Below are 19644 nucleotides of genomic sequence, written 5' to 3'. Positions count from 1 at the left end.
GTGCTGCTGCTGCTGATGGAGGAAGGGGAAAGGGAGAAAGGTGGGGGCGGTTCCGCGTGCAAAACGCGAACGTGTAGCGCTGTAGCAACCACGCTAGTCACTCCCCCTGTCCCCCACCCTTTCCTCGCAGGAATCACAGGCAGCAGCGACAGCGATGTAAAATGAGAGAGGATCTAAAATGTGTGAATTAAAGTAGAGGGTACTAAAGATAATCTTTTTATTGAAGTATAGGTTCTACTGTGTATTACTCCCTCCATCCCAAAATGTTTGACGCCATTGACTTTTTTTAAAAATGTTTGACTGTTCGTCTTATTAAAAAAAATTAAGTAATTATTAATTCTTTTCCTATCATTTAATTTATTGTTAAATATGCTTTTATGTATACATATAATTTTACACATGTCACAAAAGTTTTTGAATAAGATGAACGGTCAAACATATTTAAAAAAGTCAACGGCGTCAAATATTTAGGGATGGAGGGAGTATATTACAAGTAGTAGTATCAAGTCTTAGCAAATAGCAAACCATCTCTTACCGTAGAACTGACACTCTAAATAAATAAGAATAATAATCCTTTTTTACATGGTGGCAGCCTGCCAGGCAACCGTTACAATCTACATTGTCTACAAATACGGCGGGTAAAATTGTTGAAGCAACGGTAATCCCTTTTCCTCATAGGAATCACATGCAGCGAGAGGGATGTATTGAGAACATCATCAGGTGGGTTTTATGTCACTGTGCTAGCGTGTGATTACACTGTTCACGGATAGATGACGAGGATGCATAGAAACGAGTGTCCATCCAGCTAGAAGATTCTCGTCTACGTAAGCCACTATCGTGCTCCCACGAAGCCACTTGTATCTTGGCGAAGGCATGGATGCCATGCTGCTAGTGAAGTGTCCTAGCGTAGGGCAACGTTCACGCGGCTGAGAAATTTCAGGACATCCCCATCCATCACCATCCCCAAAATATGTGATATGCTCGCGCAACCAAGCCATAGAGGACTACCATACATCAACTGCCATAAGCATATCATCGTCAGCTCGAGGTGCGTTGTCACCGAGACAACTCTGTCATGCCACGATGGATGGGTAAGGAGATCGCAGTGGCTGAGAAGACCACAACTTGGTGACGGGGAGCGTGTGGTCAAAGCGGGGTAGGAAGGGGTGGTGGCGGCGGGTGGTGTCGTCATCGATGACGGGAGTAGGGGCCAGAAGGGAATGACGGAGAGGTGATGACCCAATCTACCCCATATTATGGGGAGCTCATTGACCACCATCCTTATTGGCTTCTTCCGCACCGAGATGGTGGCATGGTGCCGGCGCCAACTACGGGTGGAGGATGGTGATGGTAAGAGGAGTAATATTTTATATTATTTTGTAGTTTTGAGGGTGTTGAGTGCAATGTTTCGGAGTACTAGTGCAATAGAAGGGGCTAAAATACAAAATATTTATAGGTCCCACCCGTTCGTTTCTCTTCTATTGGAGATTTTTCAGGACAAGTGGAATAAGAGAATTCATTAGCACATGTTTAGTTAAATATTAACTATTATAAACTTTAAAAAATAAATTTATTTTAAAAGCACATCATTTAATAGTTAAAAAACATGCTAACAGAAAATTAAAAAAGGTTGATACTGTGGCGAATAGACGAGTAGAGTGAACACGAGGAAAGGCATCTATAAAAACATCTTCCCCATTTGTCCTCCTAAAATGAGCTGGATGGGCTGAATCTTGATGGACTTTTAAGCCCACTCAGCTATTTCCCTTTTCTCACAAAACATTTCTTTCTTTCTGTTTAGGTCCAAATCTACACGTAAATTCAATCTTTTTTTCAATTCTTTTTTATGCCACTTACTAATACTAGTGATCTATTGAAATATTTTTTTCTGAAATCGATTGTTCCCAGATAATCAGCATGATTAATCTGCTAACTAGCTTCGCACGTGCACAACATCTAGCTTTCTCTGCTATTTCTTAGCTAGTTTGACTTAACACACGTTGTACGTGTAGCGTGCAAGACTTGGTCAAGATGGCACAACATAATTCTTATTTAAACATGTAAATGAACATATATATTGGCACGCATGTGGTAGAGCCCTTGAATATTCAAACATACTACTCCAGAATGCGTAACACGTTAATTAAGGATATATCGACACCTGGCTCATCTAGATGACATGCATCAATCGACTGATTAATTATTAAACACGTAAGTGTAGCACAGGTAAAGATCTAGCGAAAGACATACTCCCTCCATCTCTAAATGTTTGACACCGTTGATTTTTTTAAACATGTTTGACCGTTCGTCTTATTCTAAAACTTTTGTGAAATGTGTAAAACTATATGTATACATAAAAGTATATTTAACAATAAATCAAATGATAAAAAAAATTAATAATTACTTAAATTTTTTAAATAAGACGAACGGTCAAATATTTTTAAAAAATCAACGGCGTTAAACATTTTGGATGGAGGGAGTATATAGCTACAGTTAGCTAGTCGCTGCCAAAAAAAAAAGGGTAAGCTCGGTAAGTCAAAGTCTAGCGTCGCACGTGTTTGTGTACGTGTGTGTATGCGTGTAACAGCTAAATACTACCTCTTTTAATAGATGACGTCATTAACTTTTTCTCACATGTTTGACCATTCATCTTATTTAAAAATTTTATGCAAATGTATAAGATATAAATCACACTTAAAGTACTATAAGTGATAAAACAACTCATAACAAAATAAATTATAATTACGTAATTTTTTGAAAAAGACGAATGGTCAAATATGTGAGAAAAAGTCAACGGCGTAATCTATTAAAAAACGGAGGAAGTACATATTAGTATAACTCGAGTGCGCGTTCCCATTTTATTGAAAAAAAACAATGTTGAACCAAATGCACTTGTATAAGCTATGCATTTTTGAAAATGCTCAAAGGGCCTGTTTGGTATAGCTCTAGCTTCTAAATATAACTTCAGAAATTGAGTTTGGAGTGGAGTTGTGGAGCTACCTAAACCCAGCTCCACAACTCTAGTACATTTTGTGAGAGAGCTCCACCCAACTCCACTCCTAGTTTTAGTGGAGCTGAAACTGTTTGGCTGTGCTCCAGCTTCAGAAGGGGTGGAGCTGGAGCTGGAGCTATGCCAAACAGGTCCAAAAGCTTGAAATATGAAGTAGGAGTTCAAATAGGGGGGTCTCAAACCGACCGAGGATATTTGTGAACAATCTTTCAGTAATTTCCAATCAAACTTTGGGAAGCTCTCATTCAAGAAGCACGGTTTTCCCCCCCAAAGTTTCCACAATGTTCTGGCTGAAACCAAAAGAAAACTGGAGCTCAACACTCAATCATCGTTGCATTTGGCACCTTTTCGTATAAACGTGGTTGCAAAATAACCTCGGTTCTAACATCTATTTTCTTAGCTATGAAACTCCTTTCTTTTTGAATCCATTCAACTAACTATTCTGTATTGTTTGTTTTCCTCTCTATTTCAAAACTAAGTGGAAAAAGAAAATCCAACATATTTTTTTTAGAAAATTTTCAATCAAGTAATAAAAAACAGAGAGATAACTAAAGAATACAATCCATGTTGGATTATCAACAAACTAGTCTCTAAACCGCGCACTGCAAAGCTATTATATTAATATTTATATACTAAGTCTTTTTTTTAGGATAATTAAAGGGATTTTTCTGATATGGTACATTTGAAATTAATAATATCGAGTTGTATTAGGGTTGAGTCTTAGTGCTAGCTTTTTCATGTATTAATTTATAAGGTTAAGATTCAAAATCAATAAAAACTAAGTTCTATTCGAATTGGTAGATTTGACATGATTTAATAAATTTCAAAATTCTTAATTAATAATAACGAGTTGTATCCGGTTAATTTGGGGTCTCAATTATAATATTTTTCATGTTTTCACTATTTTATAAAATTCAGAATCAATAATTGCAAAATTTACTCAATATGGTGGAGTCTTACCTGCAGCTTTTCATGATTTGATAGTTCCTAAATTCATACTCCTATACTAATCGGTTAGTTTTAATGTGGCCCGTGATGTAAAATACGTAGATCATGATAATATAATTCATCTAGTTATCTTTAGAACAAATTAAAAAAACAATTTGTACACATATACATTTTTCTGGCTCATAATGTTCTATCATCTAGTATTAATGGATCACCGTCAAGGTAGGTACCCTTATTGAAGAAATTTTACGGTCCATAAGAAAATATACCAAAGTTTTATACTAAAGAATTTGGTATCTTAGATATGGATTGGGATTCGGTGACATTGCTCCGGTGACATTCCCCGTGACATTGAGTCACTGACGTGTGGGACCCACGTGGGTCCCACATGTCAGTGACTCAATGTCACCGAGAATGTCACGGGGAATGTCACTGAATCTGCGTCCCTTAGATATACCAAGTGTTACACAATTTAAAATTACCCTATTCTAAAAAAACAGTTGATCTCCATGTCTTTTAACATGGGTGGGTGATTGTAGTGTACGTACTAATGGTGTGATGGTAGGGAATCGAGGTAGCAAGGCGACCGGTAGAGACGACGCGACGAACAAGTCGGCGAGGTGCACCCGTGGAGGTGATGCGGCGGGAGCTGCTGGTGATGGACACGCGGTGCACGGCGGTGGAACCAGCGCCGTTGTGGCCAAATATTCAACCCCACCTCCCCTGCAACTGGATTCGGTGCCCCCGTGCCGGATTTGGCTGGAGTAGCGGAGCAATGGTAGTGAAAGGACAGCAATCGCGGATAGCAAGGAGTTCACGGCATGGCGGCAACGGCAAGTGATGGGTGCTGGTGAGGTTGATATGAAAGGAGGAGGTTGCTGACTGAGATGGTGGCCGGTGTGGGTGACGGTGGCATGGGCTACGGGAGGCAGCGTTGGCGGCACAAAAGACCTGACAAAGGCGGGTCTAGGGTGGTCGGCAGTGGAGCTGCGAGTTGGTAGAGTTGTTTGGGTGGCTGAACTTTAGAGTGGCAATGACAGGTTGAGAGGGCGCTGTTGGTGAAAGCCTAGCTTGGGTTTTCTTGAGTCAGCAACGACGATGTCATAAGACACCATAACAACCCCCTCCCCCTCGCCCCTCTTGGGGCATTATTGAGCGGCCACCCTTCGTCTCCCTGGTAGGACTATCTAGGTGAAAACCTAGTCTAGATGGACGGGCGACAGTAGCACCTAAAGTGTCATAACCTTGCCTTGGAGGTCTTGTCCCTGCCTTTATCGCCTTCTCTCGGTTTGGTCACCGGTGGTTCTTGGTTGTCATCATCAGATTGGCGCGAGGGACGAGTGGATCTCCTTCTCTCTCGCCCTCTCGCTCTCCTTAGCCCTTCTACGAGAGGATAACTGAAAACTCGTCGATGATCTTTTGCGTGGAGTCAGTGTCTGGGGAGGAGGGGGGAGAGGAGGGGCATCTTCGAACCTTCTATAGGTATACCGGTGGACGGCTTGGCACTAGCGCCTTCTGCTGGGTTATGTGAGGAGGTGTCAATGTACGACGGTGATGCGTTTGCTTTGTTTTTTTCTTCCCAGTTCTAATATCCCAAAGTTGTAATCTTGTTTTTTTTGTTATATTAATTATGAAACTTTGCACTATATCTCGTGCGTTCATTTTTTTTCTGAAAAAAGCTAGGTTCCACACAAATTTCGGCTGTGTTTGTTTCTATGGGTTGGGAACCCATCTCATGTGCATGGAAAACGGAGCGGTCCATTAGTACGTAGTCTGTGGTTTCTTAACATGTTATAAGTGATGTCCCATTATGGTCCTATAGAAATTATATCCTTCTACTATATATATATATATATATATATATATATATATATATATATATATATATATATATATATATATATATATATATATATATATATATATATATATATATATATATATATATATATATATATATGTCTCATCATACCAGATGTGATATATACATGATTCGAAGGGAATCTTTTAGCTCATAAAAAACTGCATACATAGCACCAATTTTGTTTTTGGAAACAAGAAAAATACTCAAAAGAGGTAGTGTGTATAAACAATTGATAGTGGGTAATTGTCCTATAACCCAACGATAAACTCTCTCAAACAAAGCATTTCGGGCTCAAACAATTCTCTCAAAAGAAGTGCTTGGCAAACAAACGGTTCCTCTGGACAAGAGCTGATAACATCATGAGCGAAAAATGTAAAGTCAACTGAACAAGAACTTGTATACCAATAGCTTATAGAGGGCTGGGGTGCTTAACCTGAAAAAGTTCTCGAGAGCGCTAAGGGTAAGATGGCTATAGCGCACCAGTGGAAGGCAACGAAAAAGACATAAGTAGGGCTGGATATGCGACAAATCCGACAAGCTACTCTTTACGGCAACGACAGCAATAACAACTGGAGATGGGAAAACTATTCTCTTTTGAAACTCAGCATGGATGCAAGGAAGAAGTCCAAGAAACGTGGCGCCAAAAGTCTACGCAATCTCCGATAGAAAAAAAAAAGGTCCCTCTGAAAGACAATCGAAGCCAAAATTTGGGCTTAGGCATGAGCAAAACACCTCGTGAACTTAATATCTTAGGAGTTGTCCCTTTTTATAGTTCTTTCATACATGTATATGTAACTTTTACTACTACTATATTCAATGAAATTGACACATCCTGTAACGGTTGGTTAAAAATAAGAGGTAAAAGAGAACTGAATTTATGTTTAGGCCAGGTGTAAAATGGACTGAGTAGAGTTTACGGGCAAAACAGGCTTCGCCCTTTTTTCATGAGGAAATTATATTTCGGTGCCTCTTAGAATCAGGGTTTGAATAAAGGTATATAGAGTTTGTTGAGCGAAGTTTAGGGTAGTACAACAAATCAACAATGTTGTGGCAAAAATAGTTTATAGGAATAAAATGTACTTTTGAATTTTTGTGCGCATGCAGAAACATTCCCTGAAACTTCTTGGCTCAAATTATAGAATAACTGCATTGATTCCAAAATAATCGAAGAAGTCCAAATTTGGACGGGAAGTAGAAAATTGCAGTCGCTGCATCTCACTCAACACGGTGCTCCAGATCGTCCAGCAGCCAGCCAGCATTTGCTGCTCTGCATTCTACAGGTCAATTCCAAAAACACAAAAGTAGTGAAGTACCCTGCATCTTCCTCCTCGGCACAAACAAGTAGGAGTACTCGATAATATTGACCGAGAATGTTTTAGGTCCCTTTCATTTGTAGAAAAAAGATAGAAAATTAGATGAAAACTATCTAAAGAAAACTAGCAAAATCCTCCAAGTTTGATCAAGATAGATAGTATCATAAAGAAAACTGTATGGTTACATGTTATGCATTTCGACAATATAGTACTACTATACTTCTAAGGTTCTATACAGAAATATTTCTGAAACAGGATTAACTATGCTGGATATTCATACTTCCTTCATAGGTAAAACCAACTTCAATAAGTAGGAATAAGCACACTCCCGTTCTTTTCTCCAACAAGAGTTGGATGAAGATTAAGATTTTTTGGCACGTTTTTCAAACAACTAAGCAATACATTTCGTGCGAAAACTTTCTATATGAAAGTTGCTCTAAAATATCATATTAATATATTTTTTAAATTTGTAATAATTAAAACTCAATTAACCATACGTTAATACCACCTTATTTTGTATAAAAAACTTAATCTTCATCTTCATATTTATCTCCATAAGATTCGAACCCCACCAAGCCGTAAGTTGATCGAGAGCACAAAATGCCTCCTTCGAGGAAATTAGCCGGCTTCAGTGCTTCTCTGCATGCCTAGCTAGGTGCTTGTCATGCAGATTACGTAAAGATAGTGGAGTAAACAGTACGACACAATAAATCGAACTCCTTTTCATCTCAGGCATTGCATGGATGGTCGCCAGCCAAGCTATCCTATACGTGCGTGATTTTGACTTGACGAATCGAACTAAATGCCATTTCGCTATAAAGTTAATTTGAGTCTCGCCACTAACATTGCCGGCGACCCCAGATTTCCTAAAAATTTCCAGTTTATTTTCCACGTTGACTGGAAACCTGATTAATTGACGGTTGATCGATCAATTCGATCTCTGCAGAACTTAAATGAACTCAGTGCGCATGCGATCAGTTTTGGATTGGGTCTGCTGAAATCGATCGACCAGTAGGACGGTTTCAAAAAGGTTTGCGTTTGGTTCAGGAAAATCTTTTCAGAAAGTTGTTCTGTTTGGTTCAGGAATGTTTCTTCCCTTTCCAAAAAGTTAACACCAGCTCTACGCGTACGAAGATATGTTCAGAGAGAGAAAAAGGGCATGTCGACGATGATGAAGAGAAAGGTGACTCATCAGAATTCAGAAATGGGGCAAAGATTTAATTGGACGGTCAAGTCCGTTAATTAACCTGTTCAATTTTTGCTCCGATTCGCACGGTTTTTTGCAAACTCTGTTGCCAGTGGATTTTGATTGGAGATTAGTACTGCTTTTTTCCTTCTTTTTTTTTGGTAATTTTGGTCGGGCTCAACATGCCGACATATATGTCGCGAGTCACTGCCAGAGCAGTTAATTAATTAGTAGTAACAAGTAGGTAAAAAATAATATGTCAAGTTGCTCACAAGTGGTCGTCGTCGATCATGGCAAGTTGCCGTGCAATTTTCATATTTATAGCTGATAGCAAATGCTCGAAAACAATAAAATTTTCAGGTACTGTGTCGTCGGCCTATTCGCTCTTTTTTTTTTGTCTCCAGCAGAATATAGTCTTATCATAAAGCAATGATTGCAGATATACAGGCATATAGCTGATGCACACTACAAAAATCTCCAATATGATTAGGATCATGATTCGATCATGGTCTTTTTGTGATGATTAATTCTAAGCTTCCAGCTCCAATAAATGACCCTTTTGTCATGCAAATTAATCAGCATGCAGAACTATTTACTAGTAGTATGATGCTAAATAGTATAATTTACCACCAAAACTTTATCAGTATTTAGCATGCTATACCAAATTTTAGAAACCTACGTTTGGACAAACATTAACAATAAAATTAAAGTTGGAAATTAAGGTACCAAACTTTGAGAAATAAAAAGTCAAACATCGAGAGAAAAAGGCAGTGTCAAACCAAATAGCCTAGTCACATCTTGTATAAACACGCCACTCCGTATTGGATCGTACACTGCATTTTGCTCATCCTGTTGGCTGTTCCTTGTAGCTTTCGATCATTCAGTTCGTACAAATCTCTCACAATTGGTGCAATATGCATAACAAAAGAAAGTCAAATGCAAGTAGATGATAATATTAAGAGGCGGCTGGCATATTTCTATCACCATCATTAATGCTTACATCGTAATCGAATGTGTGGCTGCTGCACACTAATTGAGTTGACGATCTGATCTTCTCATTTATCTCTTGGCAGCAAATATTAATTTGCATTATTTGCAGACGCAACTACTCGCTCCATTTTTTTTCTCTTGTCGCTCGTAATATCTATTATTATATACTAAAAGTCTATTAAACTTTCTACAAACGCTCCTATAGCGCCATGTGGCACCCTACAAATACTCCTAAGCTGTCACGTGGTAAAAATAACATCAAACCATCGGTTTTCATTTAAACTGGTGGACCCATTCTTTTATTAGATTACAAAGAAAGGAAATACTAATCTACCTTCAATCTGGATCCCACCCATTTGTGTGACGTGCGTATACGTACGTACACCGTAGACCGTACCATCTTCTTTTCCTATTATTTTCTCTTCATTCTATTATATCTCTTATTTTCCTTCTATTAGTTACAAAGCAAAATTTATATAAAAACATTTAAGCAACTATTTCTTTAGAAACACATAACAAAACCAAACACTCACAACGCACGCATACTCATCCCCTACTAATGCACATACGTATACTCTATCCCTACGAGTAACTATAGTATTTTCTTAAAAGACACAGAACAAAACCAAACACTCACAACGCGTGCATACTTATCCTCTACGAATACACATATGTATACTCTATCCCTACGAACACATTTGAAAGCATTTAAATCATACATCTAATCTTATATGCTTATGTTGTTAGATTCATAGTATCTAATCATGATCGGCCTATGTTGCTAGATTATTTATGATTAATAATTTTACAGTTAAAAACCATATTTACTATAAGTATGTCATTATTATGGATAAGTTTATACTTGAAATCGTAACACCCTATAATTATCTTAAAGAAAAAAATTCATCTCCCGAAATCACACGATCCATTTATCTCTTTAGATTGTTTTACATTTAGAAAACAATGTTCACTGTAATTTAAATTTTCATATGTCACTTTGGGGGTTATATTTTCTAACTTTACCGTGACATTCAAATAATTATGAACTTATGAAAAATTAATAATGATATAGATTTTATCGTTGTATATAACTGCATAATAATTAAATTAGATCTATAATGCTAAAGTAAAATGGCAAAAGGACTAAATCAAATTATTTGGATAAAATCTAATAAGTTTGTAAAAAAATTAGTTCTTACTTTCTTACAAAAGATGTCTTTGTTAATTTATATGTAAGTATGTAATAACTTGCACCAATCTGAACCAACCAAAAAGGTGACTAACTTGGTTCTACAAATGAAACACATTTATTAATGATAATAGTTTAATAGGATTTGTTAAAAAAGCCACTAAACATTCAACTAAATAAGAAACACCTTACTTTTAAGTTAGACACGTTTTCTAAACAAACTAAATATAACTCTATACTGAAGAGATCATATATAGTTTTTTATAGGGATGTGTTAAATATTACTATTTTGAAAGCTAAAAAATAGTTTGGAAAAGTTATCTAAGCAATGCGATGAAGAAAATTTATAGAGAAATAGTGGTTTTCATGGTGGGTATCATCCTGTTGATATCCCGTCTATTAAAGTTTTTTAAATGAAATCTATCATATATGCCCACGCAACGCGTGTGCTACCTTTCTAGTTGATATAATAGCATTTAGTGTGTACTATGTGTTTCACAATTAAATTTTCTAAAATAATGTAAAACACATGCAAATGTTTTTTTTATTACAAATATATTGGTGTTACCTTTAAAGTTTAACTCTTAACATGTCTTTGTATTCTCCTATCAATAAAATTTTTAATCTCAAGTTCATATATTATAAAGGCCTATTTTCGAACAGAGAAGGATCTCCGGATGTCGACGGCAATAACACTGAAGGTAGCAAAGCAACGGCGGGCTACAGCAGCTGGTTGTTGCGCAGCCGTAGTCACAACCCAGTCTGTCGAGCAGCCTTGAAGACCGTTAATTTATTTCATATTATGTTTCTAACGAATATGACATAAAATTATTTTAAAATATAAATCTGACGATGTATAACATACATAATATAATATTTAAGTACAGATATGGTTAGGATGATTATTCGTAAAAAAATTTTGAGTTTGATTTTCTTAAAAATAAGAGTGTGAGGGAGCAGTACTCGTGAGAAAGATAAATTGATTTGTACGATAATTTTATAGAATTCTTGAAGCGTTGTAGCGCCGTAAAACGGACGGCAGTTTTTCTCATGGACAGTGAGCTCCACGGACGGGGGCGGTCGACGCATGCATCAGAACAACGCAAGTGTCTCCATCGTTGAGTTACTCCAAATTATTTTTACGGTTGAAACGGTCTCCGTCGTTGAGCTGGTTCTGCTCCTGAGCAGTGAAAAAAACCACCCGAAACAACTGTGTACCATGAGGCTTCTTTGACGGTCCATAAATGCTACGTCAGTGTCATATCAGGAAATGTCCAAAAAAAAAGTGTCATATCAGGAGGATTTTCTCACACCACAAAAAAAAAGAAAAAAAAAGAACACCAAAGATGATAAGATTGCTGGCCCAGACCTACTCTTCCGTCCCATACAAAACCAAAACCAATTTAGTATTGGATGTGATACATCCTAGTACAATAAATTTGGACATACTCTATCCAGATTCAATGTACTAGAATATGTCACATGTTACATTCAGTAGTAGATTCGTTTTTTTCGGGATGGAGGGAGTACCGAATTTACTCCTACTCAGCTCAGAGCCTCAGACCTACTACTAACACTTGTCATCATGTACTACTCCTACTCAGCGCAGTTGTGGGTTTCAGTGTCCAACTTTGACCGTCTGTTTTATTTTAAAAATTTCTATTATTACTATTTTCATTGTTATTTGATAATAAAATATAAAGAGTATTTATGTGTGACTTAATTTTTTTTAAAATTTCATAAATTTTTCAAATAAGACGGACGGTCAAACGTTAGACACGGAAACTTATGGCTGCACTGAAAATAGGACAGAGGGAGTATTATTTTAGAGTATATTTAAACTTATCATTAGACTTGTATCATAAAAATTATAAATGCTTAAAAAAAATTTCCGTACTATTACATCCTAAACATAAACACTAATCTATCATTCGTCATAACTTAAACCATCTAAAATTTATTATTGGTCAAAATTATAACAGGATTAATGAATATTAGCAAATGGATACTTGTGTAAAATTTAGTAGTAGGAACAGAGGGAATATTCAAAGCATATCTGCACCTGCATACTGCTATATAGTTTCTGTATACATATTTTTTTTAGTGAATGTGGATTTTGGTAGTACAAAGAGCACTTGGGACTTTTTGTTGAGCTTTTGAGTTTGCTTGGTTGACAAATGAATTTTGAGCCCATTATATCTAGTGTTGTTCATTGCATTAGATTTTTATAGAGTGTATTTTCAATTTTAAAAGAGTCAATTTTTGTGGATTTTGACCAACAATTTGTGAAATCAAAAGACACATCTAGTGTATAATGATTACAACTAATAGGTGCCATTGTTTTCGTTTCGTTCCACAAGTCCTTGCATGTATGGCTTATCTTGAATTTGAAAGCTTTTACGAAAATAAATCCAAGCAAAACAATTTTCCCATTGAACCTTAAAAACCAAAACCTACCACAGGAATTTTAAAAAAGCGCATGAAAAGCAAAATCCTGAATTTACAAGGCACTTCGGCCTTGTTTAGTTACAAACTTTTTCTTCAAACTTTCAACTTTTTCATCGCATCAAAACTTTCCTACACACATAAACTTCTAATTTTTTTATAACATCGTTTCAATTTCAACCAAACTTCCAATTTTAACATGAATTAAACACACCCAAGTACAGTTTGGAATTACTGAGCCCCAGCAAACAGTATTAGAGCTTTTCCATGCAGCCGCAGCAGTAGTAGTAGTATCAACTCGTTTACCAGAAGCCATCTACCACAAGTGGAAGAAGGGAGTCAGCGGCAGCAGCAAGCACATCAGGCGGTAGAAAACAAGAGGTAGGAGTAACTATAGAAAATTCTACCGCGTTTAGTAAAGGCAAATGAATCGTTTATTTGTCCCTGTCTGCTCCAATTGTCCCTGCCTTCCTGTCCTTTAGTACGGATATATCTAATTAAAGAAAGAGCATTTGTTTCACTCAGGACCCTGCTTAGATACCCTTATTGCATACTGACCCTCTTTACACGTAGTATATTCCAAAACGCTCTCTTCGTCAAAAAATAAAAATCAAATCCTAGCTTTCATAGTTAGGACTGTCTCTCTCTCTCTCTCTCTCTCTCTCTCTTTTAATGAGAAGTGTATATGGTGCTAGTAGCTACTGGACAAATAGAGTTACATAATACTACTAGGGTGTAAAAAAGAGCTTGAGGCTCACGGCAGCTTGAGCTCCAAACAAGCCAGAATACATATAAATTTTTATTTAATTAATTAGTGGATGAAATATGTCATTTATATGTATCCACATGATAAATTAACATGTGTTGACATCATCCTTTGTTTTAGCATGTTATTCTTGTTCTTCTCTTTTGTCAATGAGATTATCCAGTTTTTGCAAGAGATGTCCTTATCCTTGTTCTTGTGTTACACTGATTACAACTTACAAGGCCAGCTCAATAATCAAGCTCGAGCCGAACACGCGTGAAAGCTCAGAGGTTACGCATGCTCCGTTTGAGATTGCTCGAGTTTTTGTTGAGCTCGAGCCAACAGTGAAGCTCGCTTGAGATCGGCTTGTTCAAAGTATATAATTAATATTTTCAAAAACCCTTTTACTAAGGTACTATACAATCCTCAGTTTTAAATATAGTTACATTTTCTATGAATATAAACACAACTACATTTAGCGACAGAAGAAGAACGAAGAGATTTGTTAAAACTGGGGCGGAGCTAGAATAAAATAAAGGAGGGTTCCACTCGTTTGTTTTACTCTGGTTTGAATCAAATTTAGCTTGATACGGATGCCTAAATTTATACTGATGGGGTGTATATATGGTGAAAATAGATAAATTATAGGTAAAAAAATTTTTAATGGGTTCCTGGGCACCCCCTAGCTGTACTAGCTCGCCCAGTGAGTCTGTTGCGTAATAGTAATAATTGATTAATGGTGACACGAGAAGGACCGAATTGCAATTCAATTCTCCTTTAAACAAAAAAAAAAAGAGAAAGAAAAGAAGAGGCGAAAAGAAAAGAAAACTCGTGAAAGGAAAATTTTAGTCGTCAGTCGTCACCTCGCCGGAAGGGTACAAACGAAACCGCGCGAGAGCGAGACAGGAAAACCGAGGCATAGGCATAGGCATGGCCAGCCAGCCGCGTCGACGTATACGCGGAAGGAAGCATCGTCTCGTCAAGCTCCCCTCCGCGCGCGCGAGCGACGACCGGTCAGTCCGTCTCCTTCCTTCCCCACTCTTGCCTCCCCATTTTGGACTTGTGCTCTCCCTCGCCCCTGCTCCTACGCTGATGCAGTCAGTCATCACTGGTAGTCGCCGCACAACAACCGAGTGATCCATCCATCCATCCATCCATCCATCCATCCATCTATCCTTCCTCCTCCTATATATGGGCGAGCCAACCACGCTGCCTCCCAATCACCAACTGCCCAGCTCCATTCCTCACCCAACAAGCTCACCGCCTTCTCCTTCATCATCTTCCTCTATTCATCGCCGCCGCCGAGCTCAGCCGGTATGCACTAGTACAGCAGTAGCTCGTTGCTCCCTTCTTCTTTCTTCTTCTTCTTCTTCTTCTTCTTCTTCTTCTTCTTCTTCAACTCTCTGCATCAAGGTTCAAATTAGGCCTGCCGTTTTTACTTCCTCTCGATAATTGTTTCAAGGAAAACAAAATGTTTTCTTGGGATAGGCCACCAATGGTCTACCGTCTACCTGTTGACTCCCCATGAATAAAAATCGGTTTTTATATATATATTGATATCTAGTCAGTTCAACCAAATGGTTGCTATCTGCCAGTACAAATCTGATTCTGAGATGGATTTCGTTCCAACTTCCAAAGCTTATCTTATTTTTGGTCCATGATTTTGCAGAGCAGTTGGGAAGGGAACAACAAGTAGACGTCGTCTTCGTCTTCTTCAAGGAGAAGCCGATGACTCTGCGGCCACTCAACACAGAGAGAAGCTTCCTCCTCTCCTCCCCGAAGCCACACAGCCCCAGGGATGCCTGCTCGCCGCCGGTGAGGTCGCCCTCCTCCACCAGGCTCCTCGCCTGCAGGAAGCTCCCCTCCTCCTCCAAGCCCATGGCCACCGGCGCCGGCGTCCTCGAGAGGTCTCTCAGCTTCAAGAACTGGGAGCCCACTGCCGCCGAGGAGGCCGCCGTCGCCGCTCCGCCGCCGCACGATGAGGCGGCCAGCCGGTGCATCAACGGCGCGCGGCCGGGGATCCTGCTGCTGCAGCAGAGCCCCAAAGCCAAGCAGGGCGACGCCGCGACGTCGCCGGCGCAGGCCGCGCTGATCGAGTTCATCTCGCCGAAGCCGCGGTCGGAGCTGGACCAGGCGGCGACCAAGGTGCAGAAGCTGTTCAAGGGGCACCGCACCCGGCGGAACCTCGCCGACTGCGCCATTGTCGTGGAGGAGCTGTGGTGGAAGGCCTACGACTCCGCCTGCCTAAACATCAAGTCCATCTCCTTCTTCGACGAGGCCAAGCAGGAGACCGCGGCGTCCCGCTGGTCCAGGGCCGGCAAGCGCATCGCCAAGGTCGGCAAGGGCCTCTCCAAGAACGAGAAAGCCCAGAAGCTCGCGCTCCAGCACTGGCTCGAAGCTGTAAGCCCCTCTTCCTGGAATTATCGATCTCACCTCTTTGCTCTTGTTTGAAATCATGAAGAACTCATCACTAATCTGCTCAAAATCTTTTTTGCGGCTACTTCAGATCGACCCGCGCCACCGCTACGGCCACAACTTGCATCTGTACTACGACATCTGGTCTGCGAGCTCGAGCACTGAGCCATTCTTTTACTGGTAAGTAGTTAGGAGTAGTAGACATCTGAAACTAATGTTCAGTTCATCTGACAAAGGTTCACATTGGTTGTAGTCAGAGGTTAATGTTGTTTTCTTTGGGTTTTTCAGGCTGGATGTAGGAGCTGGGAGAGACATGCATCACCAAAAGTGCCCGAGAAGCAAGCTTTATTCACAGCTGATCATGTACCTTGGACCAGTACGTGCCTTCAGCATCCTTTTCCTTCTCTGAAGATCTCCGAATCTGAAACCTTTTGCAGTTGCCTGACAAATCTGAATATATTGTTTCTGTTTCAGAACGAGAGGGAAGCTTTTGAAGTTGTTGTGGAGGGTGGGAAGCTGATGTACAGGAAGAGTGGAGTTCTTGTGAACACCACTGAAGATTCCAAGTGGATATTTGTGTTGAGCACAACAAGATCATTGTATGTTGGACAGGTAATAATTGGAATGTAGTATCCGTTTTGTTTTATTTTGCGGGTTCTGCATAGCGCATTCTTGTGTTACGATGAATCGATTCTAACTGTGTTTAATTTAATCCTCTGTGCAGAAGAAGAAGGGTAAATTTCAGCACTCAAGTTTCCTAGCTGGGGCAGCTACAACGGCTGCTGGAAGATTGGTTGCCAAAGATGGTGTTCTTCAGGCGATATGGCCATACAGCGGTCACTACCTCCCAACAGAAGAGAACTTCAGAGAGTTCATCAGCTTCTTGGAGGAGAACAGTGTTGATCTTGCCGATGTCAAGGTAAATTCAGCACCAAACAACTTTTGCTTGTCTCAAAACAAAAGGTCTTCAGGGATGATATCTGATGAAACATTTCCAATGCGATTTTGCAGAGATGTTCGGTCGATGACGATGAATTCCCGTCATTCAAGAAGACAGAGGAGAAACCAGAGGAAGCTGAGAAGCCTACTGAACCCACACATGATGAGATCATGGACAGCTCACAAATTGAGCTGCCTGAGGTAGACATAGTGAAGGAAGCGGTTGTCGAAAACAGCGAGGACACCAAGGTGGCACCGATCATGGCCAGCCGCCCATCCTTCAAATGGGCAACCGCGAATGGTGCTCGCATTGGCTGTGTCCGGGACTACCCGGCTGATCTACAGAGCATGGCTCTTGAGCATGTCAATCTTTCACCAAGAGTGGTGCCCTCTCCTACTACAAACAGGCTGCCGATACCGTCTCCTCGGCCAAGCCCGAAGATCAGGCTGTCACCTAGGCTGCACTACATGGGTCTCCCGACGCCTACCGGTTGCAAGCTCCCGATCCCGAGCCCGGAGATCAGGAGGTCACCAAGGGATCAGTTCATGGGGTTTCAGACACCGTCAGTGTCTCTCACACTCCCAAAGCTTGGGAAGTGAATCAAGTGATCATGCCATGGCATTGTTCATGCAGCGGTCTCATGATATCAATACTGCTGTTATGGAAGCTATAACAGCAAAAATTTTTAGTTAGTTGTAGCTTAGATCAGAGATGACACCATTTTTGTCGTTTGTTTTGTTTGTTCATAAGTGTGCTGCCATTCTTTAGTATGTTCATCCTCTTTGACCTGAGGTGAATCCAGGGCACGGTGTAAACAACGAGCTGTATAGCCTGGATTCGCAAACTTTCAAGTACAGAATGTGACTGGATTTTTTTGAAATTAAAGAGATTATTTTGCTCAGATTCGTCTGTGAAGTAAATATTGTGTTCAAACTATGCATGCCAATATGCCATGATGCTGTATGAATGAGAGCGCCAGTTCGCCAATACTAACACAACAAATTTTCAGCATCTTTGCGTGAATATAAATTTTAGTCTCAAACTAACACAATGGGTTGCACTGAAGTTCAAGATGAGAAATTATGAATGAACTCATATAACAAAAAGGAGAAAAGGCCAATTCTTGCAGGTCAATTTCTATTGTGCCAGCTGAAAATCTTGGACGCGCAGGAGAAATGGACGCCAAGTTTGCAAGTTTCTTACCTTTTCCTTGCTTTCTTTTTCAGTAGTTGACCCTTTTACTTCTTGAATAGAAACACTGCAGCGAGGAGATGATGTTGAGCTGTATTTGACTTTTCCAAAGGGGGGATATCAAGATATACTTGAATATCATGAGGATTTTCAAGTATTAACTTGTTCTAGTTGCATTTGATCATTAGAGCATGATTGCATGATATTTCTGAAATTCCAATCCTGCGCCCCAATTCCAGGTATCTGCGTGCGTAAGATGCTGTTCAGTACTAGAATTTATCGTTTTCAAAAGTCCTGAAGCCTACTATTGATGACTGTGACCAAATAGGCTCCCAAATATATCTTTGTTGACTTTCTTTGTAGAGGAAAAACTTCAAGGGCCCTTTGAAATGGAGGATTGGCAAAGTATTTTTTGAGATTTAATTTTCTAAGGATTGTTTTTCCTATATGCTCCTTTGGTTCTTAAGAAAAGGTAGGAAATATTCATGTGATTGTATTCCTATGGTCCAATTCCATGTAAAAAAGAAGCAAGAGATCATATCTCTTTGGGAACTTTGTTTGTTCAATTTTTTTTTATCTTGGTTTCAATCAAAGGCTGCTCTTCAACTTCTCTATGTTTATGATCCCTGTAGAATTGAAAAAAAAAACACATACTACTTTCATTCTTGCGTTTTTTCTGTTCTTGTGTGTTTTTTCTATCGTGCGTACCAACGAGACTAAATTATTTTCCTTTTGAGAAACACAATAAATTGGCCTTAAATACGAGCATCCGTACCAAGTCTAAAACTTGAACCCTGATGGACAGATTCATCACATGAACCCAACGATTTAAAGCTACACTCATTTCGTCCAAGAAGGCTAAACTGTGTTCTTTTGAAGCTTTAATTTCCCTTATTTGGTTTGCAAATATGGGTGCGTTCAAAACAATTAGCTATGGCAACAGCTGCACTGCAGCTACAAGAGTCAGCAAGCAAAATTAGGCTAGGAGGGTTGCAGCGCTGCGGCTATGCAGCCAGCCCATCTGAACCGAACAGCCCACTAGGGTTGAACGCAAAAAGGATGCTTTTTTTTTACTGTATTTCAAATTTCCAAATTCATAGTATTTTCTTTTCTTTTTGTGAGAACATAGAATTCTCTGTTAGACGCGAGATTCAGACGCTTGTGCTGTTTGCTCCCTTTTGGAGGACCGAGATGAATGTTTGATCGTTGAATCGATTCAAATTGTTTGATGTGAATGCGCATGTACTCCGGTTGGTAGGTGCAGCTCTTTCCGATCGGTCAACCTGAACAAACATCTTACATGTCATATGATTGGACGATTATAACCTGGAATTATCTTTCTTCTCATCTGACCCCGTCTGTCCATGTGTTTACTTTACGAGAGATTTCCAAACGTACACGTCTTTGC

General features: G+C 39.5%; 1 protein-coding gene across 2 annotated transcripts; it reads left to right on the top strand.

Annotated features, from left to right (window-relative positions):
- Positions 1–14796: 14796 nt before the first annotated feature.
- On the top strand, positions 14797–17946 carry LOC4326347 (IQ domain-containing protein IQM1). 2 transcript variants are annotated; one of them, XM_015766931.3, is made up of 7 exons: positions 14797–15004; positions 15365–16090; positions 16197–16285; positions 16394–16481; positions 16580–16717; positions 16830–17024; positions 17117–17946. In XM_015766931.3, the coding sequence occupies exons 1-7, from the start codon at positions 14882–14884 to the stop codon at positions 17642–17644; spliced, it is 1887 nt and encodes a 628-aa protein (XP_015622417.1). In that variant the 5' UTR covers positions 14797–14881; the 3' UTR covers positions 17645–17946. The 2 variants fall into 2 exon arrangements, with proteins under 2 accessions (XP_015622417.1, XP_015622418.1); XM_015766932.2 differs by having other exon boundaries at positions 14909–15004; positions 15360–16090.
- The last annotated feature ends 1698 nt before the right edge of the window (positions 17947–19644 follow it).

Source organism: Oryza sativa, chromosome 1 (genome assembly GCF_034140825.1).
Source record: "Oryza sativa Japonica Group chromosome 1, ASM3414082v1".
In the NCBI taxonomy this organism is placed as follows: Eukaryota; Viridiplantae; Streptophyta; class Magnoliopsida; order Poales; family Poaceae; genus Oryza; species Oryza sativa.
Note: the sequence above shows the minus strand (reverse complement) of the source record. Positions and strands in the feature narration are given on the sequence as shown.

Excerpts from the sequence above, each read along its gene's own strand:
- LOC4326347 (XM_015766931.3), top strand. The coding sequence starts at position 14,882 with ATGGGCGAGCCAACCACGCTGCCTCCCAATCACCAACTGCCCAGCTCC. Across the intron at positions 16,286-16,393 it reads ACTGAGCCATTCTTTTACTG|GCTGGATGTAGGAGCTGGGA; the intron begins GTAAGTAGTTAG and ends TGGGTTTTTCAG. Across the intron at positions 16,482-16,579 it reads TGATCATGTACCTTGGACCA|AACGAGAGGGAAGCTTTTGA; the intron begins GTACGTGCCTTC and ends TTTCTGTTTCAG.